The sequence below is a fragment of the Pseudorca crassidens genome, chromosome 13 (assembly GCF_039906515.1).
Source record: "Pseudorca crassidens isolate mPseCra1 chromosome 13, mPseCra1.hap1, whole genome shotgun sequence".
NCBI lineage: Eukaryota > Metazoa > Chordata > Mammalia > Artiodactyla > Delphinidae > Pseudorca > Pseudorca crassidens.
Window position 1 is genome coordinate 53,143,597 of NC_090308.1, and position 22,318 is coordinate 53,165,914.

General features: G+C 39.2%; 1 protein-coding gene across 4 annotated transcripts in view; it reads left to right on the plus strand.

The window, feature by feature from the left end:
• The window catches only part of BVES (blood vessel epicardial substance), a 42,361-nt gene that overhangs the window by 617 nt on the left and 19,426 nt on the right, over positions 1 to 22,318 (plus strand). For 2 of the 4 annotated variants that reach the window (XM_067702460.1, XM_067702462.1), the window contains exons 2-8: positions 3,488 to 3,724; positions 5,872 to 5,996; positions 8,642 to 8,829; positions 9,550 to 9,658; positions 15,099 to 15,167; positions 17,415 to 17,582; positions 18,519 to 18,660. In XM_067702460.1, the coding sequence (XP_067558561.1) occupies positions 3,488 to 3,724; positions 5,872 to 5,996; positions 8,642 to 8,829; positions 9,550 to 9,658; positions 15,099 to 15,167; positions 17,415 to 17,582; positions 18,519 to 18,660 (1,038 nt within the window). Of the gene's footprint in view, positions 1 to 44; positions 216 to 3,487; positions 3,725 to 5,871; positions 5,997 to 8,641; positions 8,830 to 9,549; positions 9,659 to 15,098; positions 15,168 to 17,414; positions 17,583 to 18,518; positions 18,661 to 22,318 lie in introns of all 4 variants that reach the window. The other 2 variants (XM_067702463.1, XM_067702461.1) reach the window with 2 other exon arrangements.

A 22,318-nucleotide genomic window follows, 5' to 3' on the forward strand; every position in this document is an offset into this window, starting at 1 on the left:
TCCGGGCCCGCGAACCCACTACGGCTCCTCCTCGCCCCCTGTAGGGCCTCCGGGTCCCACGCGGAGGCAACGCGCAGCCGGGCTCACCGGGTCGCGCGCTCTGGCCTGGCGCTGCGAATGCGAGGTGGGTCAGGGCGCTCACTGCACACCCGTCGTGGCCCGAGAGCCTCGGATCAAGACCAGTTGACACAGACCTTCCCTCTTTAAGGAGCGAGGTGAGCTGGGCGCCTGGGGAGAGCAGATGGCTGGGGAAACCGAGATCTACCCGCGTCCTCGTTTCCGAGGCTTTGGGAAACGTGTTGTTGGCCAGATAAGTCTCAGAAACTGCTGGCTTTGGAGCAAGAATAAGTACGAAAAGACTCTTAGCAACATAGTGCCCTTGTCATTCCGAAGATAAACGAAGGTTCAGTTAGAATCACGGAATGAATTGCGCTAGTCTATGAGCACGACTTTTGCTCACTGCTGTTATCTTCTTCGTTTGCGTAGTTTGGTGACGGATTAATGTTAGTTTCACCATTTAGCTATTTAGCCCTGCACACACCTACCTGAAAAGCAATAGATAAACAGGCCTTAACTAGAACAGGTAATTTAAGAAATCAGGCTCCGAGGAAAAAGAAAATTTCTCTTGATTTAGTCAAAATTAACCTGAACGTTTACCAATTTACCAGTCTAACCTTCCTCGTTAGACTCATTCATTCTCTGTATAAGGATAGTTCAGTGCAAGCCACATAAATCTATTAAGTAGTGGTCAAAGGAAGCTGAAACCTTTGGCAAGCAAGAGGTTTCCGTATTTATTGGCAAGATCCGATCCATATTTATTGGCAGTAGGTTACTGGCATTTCAAAATAGACATATAAATAAGTATACCTAGATAAATAATAGACATATAAACATACAAATAAAATAAATTATGTATAATATATAATGTTAATTACTCTACAATATATATTGAATATAGAAAATTAAATAAATATATGGACTATACATATATTTTTAACAAGGTGTGGTGCATCAAAATATGTTGTAGGATTATCTCACCTTTTAAAAATTCTTTTCACCGTGTCCTTGGTTCTTGGGTTAGTAGATCATAGTTTTCCTATCATTTCTCTTGACCAGAAATTGGTACTTTTAGTGCCAGTTGGAGAAATTTTAAAAGCCTGAAATTGAATTACAGTGAATTAGTTGGCAGTACAGGTGTCATCAGGTGGATGTGAGGGGGAATATGTATTACTTAACTGACTATATAAATATCTATTAGAGCCACAGACTATTAAAACTTGAAGGGGTTTCAAAGACCATCTAGTCCAGTTGTCTCAATTCCCAGGAAGAAGCCAACCCAAGGAGCAGAAGTGACTTTCCCTGGCTTATGTGGCTCCCTGGGGCTTGTAGTATAGAACATGACCCTCCCAGCCTCAGGCAGGCTTGGCACTCCCCTATCTTTCCTACTGAGGTTTGGGGAGACAGAAAAGTAATTTCTAAAAATGTCTGTCATTTTTGTGTACCTTCCATATGGCTTTCACCTCTGGCATTCTCTACAGAGAAAAGGCCTTGGATATACTTAGGTGAATATGACTTTGTCCCTGTCTCGTAGAGAACACAGGTTAGTTAGGGGAACAAATGGGACAATGGGAATGAAAACACATTCTGAAGTGCAGTAGAAATGGCAGTTATTTTTAGCTTATGTAATACTAATGCATAAGCTGATACTGACATCATGAGTGATAGAGGACATTTAATATCATTTTCCCTCTGAAAAACTTATGAGATTAATTCTGATTTGGTTCTTGAAAGCAAACTTTGTATAAATTGAGTTATTAAAATAATGATTCCTCCCCCCATCCTAATAGGTTTGTATTTTTATTGAGCCAAACATTTGGAAGGTAGAGGACTAAGAGGTACAACCTATTATGTATGAAATAAGCTACAAGTATATATTGTACAACACAGGGAATACAGCCAATATTTTATAATAACTATAAATGGAGTGTAACCTTTAAAAATTGTGAATCACCATATCATACACCTGTAACTTGTATAATATTGTACATCACCTGTACTTCAATAAAATAAAATTTGGAAAGTAGCTGAAGTTCCATGATTTCTTTCCTTTTTGCAGCAAATCAATATCTAAGTCAACTATTTCTCATATGTATGAACTGTTCTAGAATTATGGGAAGGGATCTTTAATTGACTTGATCATTTCATTCACAGTTTGTAAATTTAGGCATGTTTAGGTTTCTATCATCTTAAGAGATGTGGAATTCTTTCACATTTATTTATTAACATCCTTTCAAAATGCCCAACCTGATACCAATTGATTCTACCACCTAAAACCTTCATTTTAGTGTGATGGATGAAAAGAAAAAAAATGGAAAAATATGGCTTATTGTGTGACCTTATTTGGAAAGAAAATCATATTTCTAAATTAAATTTAAACATATTTTGGGTCCCCATTGGGAATTCTTTGCCCGAAACAGAACAATTCACATATTCTGTAAATCTACATAGTTTTTGCCAGGGACCAATTTGTATAATTAACAATAGAAAGAGTTTTTTAAGTACCAGAGAGGACAGGTCATATAGTAAGGAAATAGTGCCCTTTTGTGTTAAGGTTTATGTAAGCATGTGTAAAATGTATATTCTTTGAAATGTATTTGCTACAGATTCTAATATTAAATAGTCAAATGTATACTCATGACCCATCTTCCATATAAGGAACCTGGAAGTTTACTATTTTTCAACTTGTGAGATGCAACCAACTAGAATTTTTATGGGAAAGTAAATCTTTAGACAGTTAAAGGAGTAAATGTTAACACTCTCTCTGTACATATAAATGATTATAGTAATATATTTATTATGTCATATATGATACTTTAGAATGTATATATGTATGCTCTAGTGATTTAACAAGAGTATGAAATTAAAGCCTTCCAAATATCCTAAGCCTTCAAATAGTGAATAGTAAGGTGTTAATTTTTTGAAGGTATTAAAAAAATCGTTTTTTCTCGTTATTTTTCCTGTGTTTGGATTCAGTGTCACTAGTGCGAGTATGATAGAAAGCTATACTAAATAACTGTAGTAGCTATGGTTTATGAACATTGGTGATTGTCTTTTAGACTAGTTAATTCCCTCATTTCTCTCTCCCCCTCCAAGTATGTTTAGATAAAAACATATAGATATATGGAGTGATATATATATATATATGTATATATAAGAGAATAGTTGTGCACTATGCTAAGTATTTTATATATTTCATTTCCTCATAAAGTCAATGAAGTATTATCATCATTTAACAGATAAGGAAATAGATACATTTAATATGTGACAGAGCTGGGATTTGAACCTAGGTCTGTCTAATTCATAACCACCAGAGAAGTCTATTTACCAACATTTAGTTCTCAGAAATAATTTTAGTATAACACCCATAGGGGTGATAAGATACAGCTGTCATTTTTTGATTGTCCTTTTTGTTTATTTGTTTTTATAGGAATTTTCAAGATGAATTATACCAAGTCCAGCCCATTGGCAGAATCAACTGCAATAGGTTTTACACCTGAGTTAGAAACTATCCTACCTGTGCCTTCCAATGAGACCACTTGTGAAAACTGGAAAGAGATACATCATCTAGTTTTTCATGTAGCAAATATTTTTTTTGCAATCGGGTTGGTTATTCCAACTACTCTTCACCTTCATATGATACTTCTTAGGGGGATGTTAACTATAGGTAAGAAACCTAACTGAGATTTTATGTAACTTTTCTATAACTTGCATCAGATGGACTTTGTATTGGGGGTTTCAGAGGATTTACATACTTGTTAACTGCGTAACTGGGTCAATAAACTTTCTATACCTCAGTTTCCCCACGTGTCAAATAAGGGTAAAAATACCACCTCCTGGGGTTGTAAGAATTCGGTGAGTGTGATATCTGACTTACAGTAGTGCCTGGCACATCGTAAGTACTCTATAGTTTTAACTATCATTATTTGAATAGGCATTTACTTGCTGCAGCAAGTAAAGCAACACAGGGAACAAAAACAGTTACCCAGACAAAATAGTTCAAGTAAAATTTGGGGGGTGGTGTGCTCTGTTAACCCTGATGAAGCACGTTAAATTAATCCACATCAAAATACTAAAATAATCGAATTTACTATTTTAGCCAGTGATCCTTGACAGATTACTCTCTGTGTGATTATGTCCCTGGTGATTCATTTATTCAGGTGCATTTTTGAGCACCTGTAATATGTCAGACAGAAATTGACAAATGCAGTCCCCATCCTTGAGAAAGACACTCTTTTGGGGGCTGGAGAGAAACAGATGGGCGGTCACATAGGACAGATCAGATGCTGTGATGCAGGTGTGCACCCAGTGCCAGGGAGAAATGGACAGCATGATGGGCTCAGCAGAAAGGCAGACCAGGGTCCACTGAAGAGACAACTTTGGAGCTGGTTTTGGGAGGATGAGAAGGATTTCTCTGAGTGTGAGTGTGTATGGTATCCAGGGAAAAGGCACAGAGGAGAGGGAGATTCAGCATGTTGAGGGAGAATGAAGAGTAGCTCATTGTGCCTGAAATATATGACAAATGACAAGGAAGGGTCAAAGAAGGTGGTAGAAGGGTAGCTAGAAGGTAGCTTGTAGGACTTCTGTGGCTGTTACCTCTGAGTCAGGTAGGGATTACAGCAGGAGGAGCAGAGTACTGAGTGAAAAAATAAAACCACACCCTGTAAAAAGCAAAAGCTAATTATGACTTTTAAGACAGAGTTTTGGAGGTGGAACAGACCAAGGGAGATCACCTAGTCCAACACTTGATAAACAAAGAAACTGAGGCCTTGGAGAAGTTAAATGACTCATCCAAAATTAAGACTAGGAAAAAGTGGTCAAACCAGGACTATAATTCAGGTCCTCCAGCTTCCCAGTCAGTCCTTCCATTATGTTACCCTGTCTCCTTTAAGTAATAAGATTTTACATGTCTTCAATACTTGCTACGCAATATTACCTAAAGAACCTTAAAATTTTTATATTTTGGGCTATTATTCAGGTGCCCCAAATCATTCTGATGAAATTTTAAAATTGCAAAAGAATAACTTTTTTAAATGGGAGATTTAGTTTTTATGTGCATATGTGCTGTTGATATATTTGTGTTGATAATTGATATTGATAATTTTATTTTCAATTTAAACTATATATTGATTTTCCCATCATAAAACTGATCAAAAGAAACTGCAAATTTGCACAAACCTCTTAGAAAACAGTTCTTTAGTGTCGTCAAAACCTATAAAGTTATTCCCTTGGCTCACTGTCAGGTGATCCACCGTAACTAAGCAAGCAGTCACAAGAACAGATACATTTTTATGTATAAAGCTGTTTTTGCTACTTGTCAAAAATTACAGCCAAAACATTTCACCTGTCTACCAGGAGGGAGATAGTTAAATAAATTATGGTTTAATTAATTACAGTCATTAAAAACTATGTATACGAAGAGTTTTAATGAAATGGGAAAATCACTGCAATAAGTAAAAGAATAGGTTTTAAATTGTGAATTCCTTAGGTTTGCCATCAGGTAAAAATACAAAAAGACTGTGAGGAAGTATTAAATAGCAATAGTGGTTGTCTTTAAGTAGCAGAATTATGAAGTTGTTTTTCCTCCTTTAAAAAATGGTTTTTATACTTTACAAGTTCTCTGCAACAAAGTGTGTTTTGGTTTTGTTTGTTTTGGTAATCAAACAAAAACCAAAATGTAACTTAATGTGATATTTGTCTTAGGTATTTCTAAGATGTGTTTGGTTTATTTTATACATGGAGGATGACAAATGTATTAAGCTACATGCTGAAGCTACTCTAGACACCTAACATGCCCACTTCATTATTCAACAGGATGTACCCTTTACATCGTCTGGGCCACTCTCTACCGATGTGCCTTGGATATCATGATCTGGAACTCGGTGTTCCTGGGGATCAACATTTTGCATCTTTCATATCTTTTGTACAAGAAAAGACCGGTAATTACTAACAATTAATTAATAAAGAAGAGACTTTAAAGCTGTTGCTTTTCAAGTACTTTGTTCAGACCTTAGAATGAGCATCTAACATCTTTAGGCCCTTTAATATCATTTTTCTGAAGATGAGACTTTCTATGAAAGTCTTTCTAAGACTTTCACTTTCTTTCTGAAAGTGAAATATTTGAGCACCACGAAATTTGTTCTACCAACGAGTTTTTAAAACGTCTTTAATCATTAGGGCAATTTAGACATGAGAGAACATGACAGTATTCTCTCTTTTTAGTCATCTAACTTCATTATTTATTTTGCCTATTGATATTCAAATGTCACTCTGGAAAATCTTTGCCTTGTTATAAAATTAAGTGCTCAGAGACAACTTCCATGAACTTGCTAATGATTTACAAATAGCTTATGCTATTTTTTCATGCTATTTTTTAAAATGTAATAGCTGTTTTTTTTCTTATATCCAAAATACTCATTTAAGGAAATCACCATTTTTGGTGAGTTGTTATGAAAACACTAGTCTTTAACTTTTTCTTTTCCACTCCTTGTTGTATTTCCTTGGTCATACCAAGAACAAACAGATGTAAACAGAATAGGAAAATAGCATGGCTCCTAGAAATCACTCCACAGCTGTTTGTTGACTGTCCAAAGCACATACATATATTCAGTAAAGTAGAAGATAACATGCTTGCTCTAGTCTTATGTTCAAGGCCAGACATGCACATAGAAAACTATTAGAAAACAAGATAATTCATAGGAAATTATAATTTTGATGATACAGGTGATATATGTAATAGGCATTCCACTAGACTGTCATCTCCTCAAACATTGTAACCCAGTCTGTTTTGCGTACTGTATTAGTCAGTTTTCACTACATTATGCTGTGTAACAAACAATCTGATAGTCTCAGTGCCTTATAACAGCAACAGGTTTTTTTCCTTACCAACCTAATATATGGACTTTGGCAGCTGTGATTCTATTCCATGTGTCTTCTTCATTTCAGGGTCTCTGCTGAAGCAGCAGGTTCTATTTGGACATGCATTCTCATGGCAGAGAGAAAAATATAAGGGAACAAAAGAAACACCCAATGTTTCTTTAAACTTCTGCTCCCATTTCACTGGCCAAAGCAAATGACATGACCAAGCCTGATGATGTGGGGGTAGGATAGGATAAGAGGATATATGATCCTCTGACGGGGGTGGAAGCAGCAAATAGTTGGAAACAATAATATCATCTACCACAATTACTGTTGTATTCCCGGTTCCTGCCAAGCATGGTTAGCACTTAATTGATGCTCAAGAAAACACTTGATAAGTGGATGCTTTCAAAGAGAAGAATTAAGAGGGCTTCATGAAGGAATTGGGACTTGAGCTAAGACTTGCAGGATGAGCAGATTATGAATATGAGTCAGTTTTTCAGTTCGCATGTTCATTGCTGTGCCACATTGGCTAGTGTGCATGCCAGAAGTGAGACAGATTTGTGAATTATTTTAAACACTCATTATGAGAGCTGTGGAGTGGAGAAGGTAGATGATAATAATGATAAGGATTTCAGCTTCTGAATATCAGAACTTACTAGAACCCCAAGTTCTGAGCATAAGATTCAGAAGTTGCTGATGTGATGGTAGCACCAGGTAAGTAAATCACTTAGCATCTGTGCTTTTGTTTCTTCTCTGACAATAAGCCCACCTTTTTGAAAAATATAAATGCTAGTACTTCGTTCAAATGAAACAGCAGGACAAGTGAGAGCACTGCAAAGGCTGCAGTGACATCTGAGCAGCCCTGGTCATTTGCATCTGTAAGCTTCATGGTGTGGCCACCGTAGATTTCATTGAGACGGACGATCATTTGAACCCCAGAGTTCATTCACATGCTGTACAGATTTCCCAGACTAATGCTGGGTGCAAAGATGGGGCTTGACCCGGGGCTTGAATAGTCTGACAGCAGAGGTGATTGAGCCATTTTGCTTTCCCTCCCTCTAGCATCCAGCCTTACTGGCCAGTGGGTTCTCTATTCTACCGAGATTATGGTAGCTCAGGATGAGACTACTACCTGGAAACTTTTTTACTCTTCACTTTGCTACAGAATAAATGAGAAGCAGCAGTTGCAGCTGTGGATGTTTGCTTTCCTATATTAACTCATTAGATAATAATTATATATAGAAAAAGTGTTTAATGTATGTATCCTCATAAATTTGTTTCCAAGTTGATTCCTAATTTACGTACTTATTTTCTTGCTGTAATATTTCAAAGTTAGTGTAATTTCCTTCTGTGAAACAAAAGTATTCTAAAAATGAAAAGGTTTTATGTTGTTTATAGGAAATGCTAAGATTGGCAAGGTGAATGTTGTGACAGCATTCGAAACCTCCACGGTTGCTTGGTAGCACATAGAAAGAGATGTACTCAATGGTGCAGATCTTCACCATATGCTCACAGGGTTCCGTTTAACTGCAAAAGTGCCCTTTCGGCGTCTAAATTTACATCACCACTTACTCTTCTGTGTCAGATTCCATTGACCAACACTCAGAAGGGTGATGGCATCCATTGCAGATTTGTTTATTCTCAAAATCCCTATTTAGACCACAGAAGCCAATGTTTTGGTGTTGCTGTGTTAGTGTGGCATCTGCTCACTGCTGCCTTTCAGGTAAAAATCGAAAAGGAACTCAAAAGCATCTACCATCGATTGTTTGAACCACTCCGTGTGTCTCCAGATTTGTTCAAAAGATTAACTGGACAGTTTTGCATGATCCAAACATTGAAAAAGGGCGAGACCTATGCTGCAGAGGATATAACCTCAGTTGACGACCGTCTGAGTATTCTCCTGAAGGGAAGGTAAGTGCTCTGTGGAAATCGAAATGCTTCGTTTGCCTGGAATCCTCTTCTGGCTTCTGGGTAGGAAAAATGAATGAAAGGAAATGTTGCTGACCAATGAAGGAAGTGATCACAGAGCTGGTTGGTGGTGAATTTTCATCAGACAACTGCATTTTAGAATATTACAGAGCAACATGGTAAAATTATGTAGAATTTATTGCTGTGAATCTTGTTGATGTCAGGGTTTTCATTTGTGAAGTTTTCAACTTTTTTGGAAGCTTTATTTAAATTTAATGAGGCAGAATTGTAATAGGTTTAAATTGGGCGTTAAAATTTAAGGAGCTTATGCGTGTCTCAGAGGTGACTTGCTTAATTTTTTGAACATCACAGAAATACAACTTCTAGGAATATCAGTCTCCTTGGGAGACAGCCAGTGTCTGTTCCCTCTCAAAAGTGTCCCAGTTTGAGTAATTAATTATATGGTCACTCCAGCTATAACAGCAATGATAACCATTGGAAGGCACATGCCTTCTTCAATACGGACACTTTTTTTCCCTTGTTGTTGGTGAAATTTACTTTGAAATTAATGCCTCAGGAAGGGCTTTTTAATTATGTCAGTCACCTGGGGGGGAGTCTTTAAAATTTTACAAAATACAAACCCATAAGATTATGGAGATTTTAAGGCTTGTCACATTATGTGTGGATTATTATGCATTTATTAACACTAATTTCTGTTATCAGAATGAAGGTCTCCTATCGAGGACACTTTCTGCATAATATTTACCCCTGTGCCTTTATAGATTCTCCTGAATTTAGATCAACCCAGATGCACAAAGGTGAAAAATTCCAGGTATGTTTTGGCATGATTTTTAAGAAGATTGAAACTAGTTCATGTCTCATTCAAAATCCAAAGGATATGGATGGGAAAGTGGCCGTGATTTACTGAAAGAAGAGATTACCATACGGAACATACAGTGTGACCCCATTTTTGTAAACCTTAAAGTAGTGTGTATGTGTACACAGGAAGAGGTCTAGAAAGATCTATCCTGATTTAGCCATTGTGTTAACACTGTTATTTCTGGGTTGTGAGTTTGATTGCTTTTTTGTGTTCTTCCTTTTTGCTTATTTGAATTTTTATGATTTCTCCATAGAGAACATCTAATGCTCTTGTTATGAGAAAAAAGGAAAATGTCAATTATAGATAATCAGTGTTCTTAAAACATGTAATTGGTTACTTTTATTGGGGAAAAACAGAAAACTGACTTTGCCCTAGAGAACCTACTTTGTTAATCCTTATGAAAAAAAACTGTAACCACTTTACTCTTTTAAATTTAATGAATATGTTTAAGGGCAAAGAATGAAGTTCTTCACAATTACAATAATTTGAACATGACTACTTAGCCTGATTCTTTGTTGTATCTTAAAAAAAGTGCTCCATTATGTGACACTTCGTTCTGATTCTTTCTGCGAGTGTCCAGCTCTCCTTTTTTATTCCCCTCATTATTGTTAGGAGAGTAACCAAGAAAATGGGTGAGAGTTTCCTTTAGTCTCAGTCACTAGATAAACAGAAGTAAGGAAATATCCTGAGAACAGGTTTTCTTATGAGCCGGAGGGTAAATGTATTTAGGTAGGAAATGGAATAGAAGGGGATGCTATCACCTGAGGGAGGAGAAAATCAGTGTTTCTTGATGACAGAATCTTATCTTTGAGTCTTATTCTGAAATGCCACACAATTTGGGATGCCACATGGAGATAAAAGGGCACATTCACAGACACTACTTAAGTTTATTTACAATGGTGTCAGGCCTGCCCTGCTCCTACCCTGCCTGAGTAACTGGCCTGAGTAACCACATACCTGGTTAAAGTTATGTGCATTTACTAGAAGGTCTCATATAAATTTGCCACCTGGGTGCAGTGCTGGCTGCAAGCTCACTGAGCTTAAGACAGAGGAGTAAGCAGCTGCTGTGCCCTGTCTCCCCTCATTTACACTTTCCCTTGCGTTTTCAAGGGTCAGCTCTGCACTGAGGTTTATTCTTATAGTATCTTTAATCACCACCATCTACAGACTGGCACAGGGCCACTTCTTTTCTCTCTCCCTCTTTCCTCTGACCACCTTACAATTTCTTCTTCCAAAGCCCAACATTTATCTGCTGCACCCATTTCTCTCTTTATAGTAGCAAGTGGTTTTACACAATAGCTCAGTTTCATATAATCCTGAAGAGACTGGCATTTGGGGAAAAGGTGGGAACTGAACCTCCTCTGTTTCCAGAAGCACATAGCCCCTGGGATATAACATGTACTGTCTTTTCCACCGGACTTCAAATTATGTTATAGTTATAATTAAATTAACAACAAGAAAGGCATTTCTGCCACTGGTCACAGTTCTTTTTCTTCTTGGGGACTAGGGATTGGGATTCGGTAGTTGAGAAATGTTCCTCATGTTTCTAAAAACATGACCAAACTCGAGGTACCTTAGCTGAGTGAAGGCTATTTATTCAGTCTTTCCGAAGACTAGGCAGCTTTTCTCGGCATAGAGTCTGGTGTGGCATTTCCTGATGGGTCAATGGGTAAATCCTACCCTGGCAGCATCGAGACTGTCTCCTGTACAGCTGGAGCAGATTCCCATCAGAGTAAGCCCTCGGGAAAGATTCTGTTTTGATTATTTACCAAATGTTCCTACTGGCAGATACTCAACAGTAAAAATAGCTGTTGCACATCTGTGTAGGAATATATTGCCTCTTCCTGAAGCGAGTTCGCAGTGAAAACTGGCAGGTGCTCCCAGGACCAACTTTTCGCTATCTGTGCCAGTGGCATTTACACCTGAGAGTCAGTGGCCAGACGTCTCCGTCCACATGCCTTTTTACCTGCTAATCTCATTTTTCTCTAACTCTGAACAGTTACAAGTGTTCTGACAAGGAGCCGCTTCCTTTGCATTTTTCTTTCTTTAAATTCATTCTTTGGTAGGGGTGCTACTGAATTCTACCGTAGGGTGAAAGGAGGAAAGGAAGCAAGTGGACTCGATGACTGTCCCTTGAGATTACACAGTGAATGTTGTTCAGGAATGTGCGGTAATTATGATGACCGGCAGAGTGACAGAGCTGAGACGACGACTCTAAACTTCCAGCTGCCCCCTAGGTGCTGTGTTAGTACTTACAGACCCAAGCTGCTGCTTAGAACTGTTGGAGAATCTTGAGTATCATTATCACAAAAGGTAGTTTTTTGTGTTTGGTTTCTTCTTTGTACAGTTTCATATCCAGCGAGCTTTGCCACTTCCATTTTTCTTTTGGATTTTACCTCCCGCTGTTGCCTTCCCATAGTCAATAGCACATCCTGTGCTGTGAAGCTTGAAAATCAAACCTTTATTGACTTTAAAGGAAGAAGAATGTCTTGGAGGCAGATGTCCAAGCTCTGGTGAAATAAATGAACACTGAGTTATAACTGGCTTTTAAATAAAACCTTATCTTAGTGTTAAGTAAATCTTTGGGTTAAGTTGCAAAGCAATTTAATCTGCCAGTCTTGACTCTGCTGTGTTTTAGTGCAGATGAAAACTCAGTAAGAATTAGCTGAATAGACCACCTCCAGGACATTTTTATGTTCCTGGTGTGTGAAACTTTGTGCAGTACACAAATAAAATAATAAATTCTCCCCTGAGGACAGTCAGTCAGTCACAGTGTCAGACTGCCATTCCCATTCCAGGACATTCAGCAATTCCCTCCGACGCTCTTTTTCTTGATAAGGTCTTTTCATTATGTAAGGGCGTAGAATTGGTTTGGGACTAATCCAGCGCCTTGAGGTAATCACAGCAAACCCGGTTACAAACGCTTAGTCTAATTCCCTACCTGAGAGAAATTCTTTTGTGTCTTCCATTACCGTGTTTGCTTTTATTTCTTCTGTGAAATTCTTCACAAGAACTCAAGCATGGCACTGCTGAGGTACCCTAATAACCTGAAGCAAATGTATTTCATGGAAGCTTTAAAAATTCCTAGATTGCATCATAAAAATTCTTCATTAAATATATGTTTCACTTGACTGTTGTAACAGGAAGTCATTAAGTAAGTCTATTTGACAGTAATGAAGCATTAGCTATCCACTGAAATGACCTCAGTCGATATGCTAACTACCTGCTTCCAGCTAAATGCCTGCTCTTAGGGACTTGTAAGACTCATACATACTGTAGGTATAGCTTACTATTTGAATATTGTTACTACATTTAAATTGAATACTAATTTTAACAGGTTTAAAATCGTTTTCCACCATCAATAAGAAATGGTTGCCTAGTCGCATGTAAATCAATGAAGTCAGAACACACCCTCTGACCATACACAAAAATAAACTCAAAATGGCTTATAGACTTAAACATGAGACATGCCACCATAAGACTCTTAGAAGAAATCATAGGCAAAACATTCTCTGACATAAATTGTATCAATGTTTTCTTAGGTCAGTCTCCCAAGGCAATAGAAATAAAAATAAAAACCAACAAATGGCACCTAATCAAACTTACAAGCTTTGGCACAGCAAAGGAAACCATAAACAGACTGAAAAGACAACCTACGGAATGGGAGAAAATATTTGCAAACGATGCGACCGACAAGGGCTTAATTTCCAAAATATACAAACAGCTCATACAACTCAACAACAACAAAAAACCCAATCGAAAAATGGGCAGAAAAAATGGGCAGAAGACTGTGGGAAACAGTATGGAGGTTCCTTAGAAAACTAAAAATAGAATTACCATATGATCCAGCAGTCCCACTCCTGGGCATATATCCAGACAAAACTATAATTCAAAAAGATACATGCACCCCAATGTTCATTGCAGCACTATTCACAATAGCCAAGACATGGAAACAACCTAAATGTCCATCAACAGATGAATGGATAAAGAAGATGTGGTACATATATACAATGGAATACTACTCAGTCATAAAAAATAATGAAATAACGCCATTTCCAGCAACATGAATGAAACTAGAGATTATCACACTAAGTGAAGGAAGTCAGAAAGAGAAAGACAAATACCATATATCACTTATATGCAGAATCTAAAATATGACACAAATGAACCTATCTATGAAACAGAAACAGACTCACAGACATAGAGAACAGACTTGTGGTTGCCAAGCAGGAGGGGGTTGGGGGAGGGATGGAGTGGGAGGCTGGGGTGAGTAGATGTAAGCTATTATATATAGAATGGATAAGCAGCAAGGTTCTACTGTAGAGCACAGAGAACTATATTCAGTATCCTATGATAAACAATAAAGGAAAAGAATATTAAAAAAGAATATATATGTATAACTGAATCACTTTGCTGTACAGCAGAAGTTAACATTGTAAATCAACTATACTTCAATAAAATAAGTGGCTTCCTACTGTATATAAAGTAGATAAACAACAAGGACCTACTATATAGCACAAGGAACTGTATTCAGTATGTTGTAATAACCCATTATGGAAAAGAATCTGAAAAAGGATATATATATATATATATATATATATATATATATACGTATAAATGAATCCCTTTGCTGTATACCTGAAACACTGTAAATCAACTATATTTCAATTTTTTTTTTTTCTTTTTTTGCGGTACGCGGGCCTCTCACTGTTGTGGCCTCTCCCGTTGTGGAGCACAGGCTCCGGACGCGGCTCAGTGGCCATGGCTCACGCGCCCAGCCGCTCCGCGGCATGTAGGATCTTCCCGGACTGGGGCACGAACCCGTGTCCCCTGCATTGGCAGGCGGACTCTCAACCACTGCGCCACCAGGGAAGCCCTACTATACTTCAATTTTTAAAAGACATTTTAAAAAATATAGGAAATGGTGGCTAAGCAAATTATAGCATCATTTTGAAAGTATTATTGCCTCAGGGCAACTTGAGGTTATTAAAATGGTTGAAGAAAAGTTAAATGCATATACATCACCTAAGTGCAACGACGACTTCTTTTCTTGGATGATTTCCAACTCCTCTTTTAACTTCTTCCCCCACTGTTCATGAACTGTATCTTCCAAAGGCATGGATGACATCTGCGCAAAATGAAGGGACCTCAACATTCCTAACCCTTTCTTCAACGCTTGGGTGCCGGACTGGGCCACTGTGTGTGCCCGGTGCTCACTTTCTCTAATTACTCCTCTAGAATGTTACTTGGTTGCCTTCTGTTTGCGTGCCCATCTCCTACTATCTCTGGGAACTCCTCGGGACTGGTTATATGGCTCTCGACCTTATACTTGACTTTATACTTCTTTAAATCTTTTTTTTCCCCTTGGTCACATGTCTTTACTTATTATCAGCTTCCTCCACTAGAATGTAGGCTTCAGGACATCGTGTTCAGCTGTTCTTTGTATGCAGGATTCTTGATGGTGAGTCAGCCTTGTGGTCACTTCACCAAATGCCTTTCTCTGTGACTGTCTTGATGAATCTAGGACACGTTGGGTAGGGTTTGGCCTGGTGGAAAAACATGCCTGGGCTGGAAGTCAGCAGTGCTCACTCCACCATTCATTAACATGTGTACCTGCCTAAGTTTTGTGGTGCTTCTCATTTGTTTTTTTATAACTTTATAAATTTATTTATTTACTTATTTATGGCCGCGTTGGGTCTTCGTTGCTACACGCGGGCTTTCTCTGGTTGCGGCGAGCATGGGCTACTCTTTGTTGCAGTGCGCGGGCTTCTCATTGCGGTGGCTTCTTTCTCTTGTTGCGGAGCACAGGCTCTAGGCGCCCGGACTTCAGTAGTTGTGGCCCGCAGGCTTGGTAGTTGCGGCTTGTGGGCTCTAGAGCGCAGGCTCAGTAGTTGTGGCGCACGGGCTTAGCTGCTCCGCGGCATGTGAGATCTTCCCGGACCAGAGATCGAACCCGTGTCCCCTGCATCAGCAGGCAGATCCTTAGCCTCTGCGCCAGCAAAGAAGCCCCCTGGTGCTTCTCATTTGGCATCTGGAAAATGAGGAAGAATCTTATCCGTCTTACCTCAAAGGCAATTTTAAGGACCTGCTTACATGATAGATGTAAAAGCACTTTAAATGTTAAAGTACAATACATACTTAAAGTGAGTGGCATTATGTGTACCTGTCACTTCCTACTCATTCTCTACCATTTTCCCCTGTTCTGTATTTGTCAAAACACTTACTGCCACCTGAGATTGTCACATTTCTTTATTCATCATCGGCTTCCTCCACTGGAATGTAAGCATCACAGGGCAAGGATCTTGGCTTTTTTGTTCACAATGGTAACCTCGGTGCCTTGAACCGTGTCTGGCATAAAGTACGAGCCTAACAATGTACGTTGAAAGAATAAATGAAATTTAGTGTTTTACGGAGCCATAGAGCTGCTGATGCATTTCTTAAATCCCAATGTGTTTGGTTTGGGGGATTTATTGTTTAATGTATTTAATATTATTTAATAGAATAAATAAGTGCAGCTTTATTTTTCTAGGAACACTGACCCACGTTTTGTAGCCAAACCCTCTCATTTACTAAAGGTCAGATTTCAACCACTGACATAAGGAGAGAAGCTGGGTTTTCTGTTTTCTCTCCTAGTAGACATAAATACCTCCTTGTCATCTGAAATATGTTTAATTTTTTTACTAACAAAGGGTAAAGAGCTCCTCTGGAAATCTTTGCTCTGAGCCCAGATATGACTTCATGTCAATTTAGAAACCTTTATTAACCTCCCACTTGGACAAGCATTGGGTTTAATGTTGAAGATGTAAAAATGGTTTTTGCCTTCAACAGTATTTGTGTTCATATGTTAATTTCTTCATCAGTAAACCTGCACTGAGCACCACTCAGTGTTGGAAGCCAGGCATTCAGTATGAAGATGCACAGTCCCTGCCCTCAGGGTGCTCAGGAGAGAGAGTGGACCACGGATGAGCTTGAGTTCAGTGATAGGAGTGCCACGTGAAGCTGACAGAAGGACCTGCATGGGAGGAAGGGTGTCCTGACCCTGAACTTGGAGTGAGGGCGTGGCCCCTTGCTCTGGAGAGAGGATGTATTTAAGGAATACTTAAATTCTGTGTAGTGCAATTACAATGCTTTCCCATTTTCCTATATAATAACACTTAAGGAAAAGGTATGGTTTCCCAGTTCTGAGCTAACTGGGGGATCTCTGTGTGTGTCCCCAGTGGGCTACCCTTGGTAGGTCACACTCAAGAAATACCTATGACAGAAGGACCCAGAGAAGGACCCTTACTAGCCATATTTATCAGTAACCATCTGGGCCCTAAAACCAATTCACGTGAGTCTGCTTTCTCATTCTCTAGTATAATTATCTGGATATAAAGAAATATTTCGCCATAAATTGTACATCCAACTGAGACATCAGTCTAGCACACTCCGTAGCAGTGCTATTGACACGGTGGCCATTCTTCTATCACCAGACCTCACAAAACAGAACAACAAAACTTGAAGACTTTGCTTTCATTTAGTCTACAGATTGCTTGGTTTTAAATGTAATGTTATACTTAGTTATAGAAGCGAGTGTGTATGGATCTTATTTTAACTAATATGACACAGCATTGCTATGATAATATCCACTAAATTATTCTACTCTTCCCTCCCCCCAGGTTACTAACATCATAATTCATACACATTTTTCTCTCTGTTTCTTTGGCAGGTCACCATTATTGCAGATGATAACTGTAGATTTTTATGCTGGTCAAGAGAAAGATTAACTTACTTTCTGGAATCAGAGCCTTTCCTATATGAAATATTTAGGTATCTTATAGGAAAAGACATTACAAATAAGCTCTACTCATTGAATGATCCCACCTTAAATGATAAAGTAAGTGTTTTTCTGAGTCTGTTTTGTTAAATACATATGCATAGTTAGGTATGTCTCCTTTTATGCAATATATATTTTCCTGAATCTTCATTAATTAGTCATATGTTAAGTGAAGTGGGGATGCTTGTAATTTAGAGACCCTTCAGGGAATCATTTCTCAAGCGTGAGGAGATATTATGCAATTATTATATTTTCCACGACCTGGTGAGGTGTCTGTGAATGTCAGGGACCTCCATTTGTGGTGATGAGGTGCTAACCTCTTCATAAAGAGTCTTTCAAGCAATCTAAGGAAGATGATAAATGAATGGAAGAACTAGGCAGTGGTATAGGCCATGGAAGGCGGGGCAGGGGGAAGTTGCAGACTGATAAATGCTGATCAGCCCCAGCAAGCAGGAGGTTGGCTTTTTAACCCTGTGTTTTCCAGTCTTGCACATTCTACTGGTCAGGTACCCTCCCAGAACGCCCATAAGTGACGAGAGGTATGGGATGGAAGCCTGCGTCCATTCGGTTAGGAATTTCAGAGCTGTCTAGATCTCCAACGATTTGCAGTTTGATCTCCACTTCCCCACATTTGCTTAGAAGGAAATTAAAATGATTACAGAAGAGAACTTGCAAACCTTGTTTCCGTGATAAGTACTGTTCTCCAGGGACTATGAGTATGGGTGTGTGCGCTCTTCGAGTCATCTTGGTGAAGGCGGTTATCAAATTAGGTTGGTGCTTATTATTTTTCAGATTCATAAATAGGCTATTGAGTATATTACATTTTTCCTAATGTATTTGTAGTAATAGCTTATAATAAAAATTAGAGCTACCATTTATTGGGCACTGACTGTGTACCAGATAGTCTTCTATTTCAAGGAAAAGTAAATGTTACTTACAGGGAATAGATGATCTAAGTCTCATGGCACTCAGAAATCTTACAACTTTGCTTTATAGACGGTCCAGAAGTTGGACCACCAGCTCAGCCTTTGCACACAGCTGTCCATGCTGGAAATGAGGAACAGTATAGTCAGCTCCAGTGAAGATGAAGACGGCTTACACCAGTTTCTTCGGGGCACCTCCAGTGTTTCCTCTCTTCGTAAGTTATCCCCACACTGGGATTCTGATGGATATTGCTAGAAAAGAACAAATGGCAACTTTGATCAGAAAAGTAACTTTTCAAGTAGCAAGTGTTTGGCAACCTATAGGTAACAATAAAAGTAATCAAAACTTTTCTAGCTTTTTTTTTTTTGGATTGCACATCAGTTAAAATCCAACTCTAGAATGCTTATTTCCATTTCAGAACCTGTCCACTTGTTTTGCCATATGCTTTTCTCAAACACTGGTTCAGTAGAATAGTATGAACGAGTCCATATGGTTTGCTGGGTATCCAAGCCTTGTTGTTTTCATGATTTTAGTGGAAGCGTGGGCCCAGCATCGTGTTTAAAATGGTAGGAAGCAACAGCTGGAGGTTGTACTGCCAGCTGTTATCTCAGTGTCACCACCAGAAGTTAACAGGTGAGTGGGTAATGGAATTTTCCTGAAGATGAAGAAAGCCACTCAACACCCCTGTGAGTCTCCTCATTCATACCAAGAGGCAAGTTTTCCAAGATTCCACTATAGTTTAGATCGTTTTAAAACATTTTAAATAATACGAATGGCACAGATGTTGAAGATTCAATGCTTAACATTAATGCTTAAAATTATTTTAAGAATTATTCCAAGAAAGGTAGTCTAAGACTGTGGAACAAATTCACGGGAAAGAGCAGACAGGCAGACAGATGCTCTCACTGCATAAGCTAAAAATTATTCATCTTTACAATTGTGTGTTAATCCAAGGTAACTTTTAAGAAATTCCAGATACGCATTCCACAACCCTAAGCGTTTATGTCAATGATCTCGTAACTTTGGACGCTTTAGCTAAATCGGATTAAGGATTTTAAGTATCGCATAGTCAGGAGAGGCTGGAATCGACAAGGCCATGTCAACGTAAGCTTCCAAGCAAAGTCTAGGCATAGAAACGCATTGTGGGCCTAAAAGAGATTTCAGGAACAACGCAAATGAGAACGTGGAAATGGCTATATTTTATTACAAAGTAGCTTTTAGAAAGTACAGCTGAGGTTGACCAAACTCTGAATCTACTAGCATGTCAGATGTGTTATTTGCCTTGTTGAAACAGTTTGATGGTCGGTAAGCATTTTCAAATGGACCCATCCTAATTACATGTACAGTGATTTCTAAGAAAGGCCAGCAGAAAGGGAATTACAGTGAGATATTGTATGTGAATTATTTTTCCTGTAGAATATCTTTTTTTGTAGTTTTTTTTTTTTTTTTTTAGTCCCACAGTCTTGCTTAGGAAGCCCTGAGAATGGGCAGTTTATACTATGGCCATTCGTTTTCTTAAAATCAGTTTTGTTTTTCTGTAATATTTTCTTGTATAATCTAAATCTTTTGGACATTTTAACATTTTAGAAAAAGAAAAAAAGCTTCTCTAGAGTATGTTGTTTAAACAGAATTGGAACATGTTTTCAAGATTAATGTTTGCACTGTACTTGCCTTCAGAAACCTTTATTTCCAGGTGTTCTGTGGATGGATCACACACGTGCATACAGACCTGGGTTCTTGCTCTAATAATTCTTAGCTGTGTCCCTTGGAGTAAGCCGTATGACCTTTCTAATCTGACATGAGCTGTCATATCTCAGCACAGGCCTGGATCTGGTCACAACTCCTGGTCTGTTTCCTTCCCTCTCCCCTATAGTGAATCGTGAGTTTAATCCAAAAGTCCATTCCCCACATGGGTAATTGAAGCTTCCGTGTCTGTGAAGAAGTGGGCAGCCCTTGGGGGCAGGGGGGGCAACTTTACTTCTCAGTTCCCTTGTCCAGTTGTACTTACTTTGCTGTACTGAAAATGTGTACAACTTGCTTATGTTGTTTATTTAATTATTTTAGCCTCAGGTTTATTATACAAGATCTTACATATTGATGCAAATGCATAGAGCCACATATGTGTGCATACTTTTGAGTGTGTGTGTGTGTGTGTGTGTGTGTGTGTGTGTGAGAACCGCACAGCAAATTCATGTTCATACCTGCTTCCTTTTTTTTTTTTTTTTTTTGCGGTACGCAGGCCTCTCACTGTTGTGGCCTCTCCCGTTGCAGAGCACAGGCTCCGGACGGGCAGGCTCAGTGGCCATGGCTCACGGGCCCAGCCGCTCCGCGGCATGTGGGATCTTCCCGGACCGGGGCACGAACCCGCGTCCCCTGCATCGGCAGGCAGACCCCCAACCACTGCGCCACCAGGGAAGCCCCGTACGTGCTTCCTTTTGACCAGTCTTCATTCTGGGCATCACTCCTGCAGTTTAATGAAAGACATTATTATTTGAGCACAGCACTGATATTAATTATGAATTATCTAATTCACCCTATCGCGTGACTCATTAAAAACTGGTTAGTTCTTGTTTCTCTTAGATTTTATCCTGGAAATACTGAAGGCTGTTTTCGTTTTTCTCTTGCCAGATCCATCAATATGCCGTCGACTTTTCCAAATTACAAATTACCTTCCTTGTAAAACAGAGAATACAAAACCAATCTCTCAGGACTGTTAGGCTGACATAACGAAATTTAGCACACTTTGAGCATGCAGTAGGCCTCAGTCAATGTTAGGTCCCTACAACAAGTGCCTAAGCTCTTACTAGTCTGGAATTTTGATGGGCACATGGGGGCAGCTGGGGCAGCTGCTCTCAGCAACAGTATCAGCTTCATGAATGCTAGTGGAGAGAAGGAACAAACATTTATTGACAATAGCAGGTGTTATTTTTTTCGGGTATTCTCTATACATGATCACATTTAATCTTCACTGCAGTCTACACAGAGGAGAGGTATCTTAGCTTTCACTAGATGCTGCAGTGCCAACAGACGGTTCCCCGCATCTCTGGCTGCAATGCTTTCTTCCTCCTTCACCTGCACACTGGATGCTGCTCCAGCGTGTATCCTCCACACTCTGGAACACCAAAGGAGCAGCCGCTGTTTGGGTGAGCTGCCACTCGTGGCCTAGGGAGGACAGTGGTGGCAGAATCACCCCACGGCTCTTAAAACTCCCGTTTTGAGGTAGCACTTGCCACTTTCACTCATGTCCCCTGGACCAGAGAAGTCACTTGGCCGGAACCACCATGAATGGGTGGCTCTTTAATCCTCCTTCAGGGGCTACACAGGAAGGGAGGGAAAGCAGGCATGTTGACAATAACACAATCTACCGTGATGAGTATCATTTCACTTAACCGAGAGGAAATTGGGAATATGAGATGTGTACTCACTGTTCCAGATCCTCAGGGGGAAGTGCTGGCAGACAGACACATCCTGTGTGATTCCTCAGTCCATGATTTTAGACCATATCGCCTCTGTGGTTTAAAAAGAAAAGGAAAAAAAATGCATGAAATGTTTGACCGGTGCTTTATCATTTACAGGTCACTTTCACACCCATTCTTGCATTTGAACCTGATGACTCTGCCAGCTGGGCACAGCGGCCGCTATTACTCACCTCTTTGCAGACGAGTCCACTACACTTAGGGAGAAGGTAGTGTTTGCAAAAGGTCATTTCTTTCCCCTCCATCCCACTTCCTTCAAGAAACCTACCATCCCCCGAATCCTTCATTAGGACCAAGCAGTGAAACAGATAGGTTTTCTTAGGCCAGTTAATTTCCATTTCAAAGAAAATTTTGGCCTTAATCGTTGTATGGAGGTTCTATGCAGGGACATTTAAA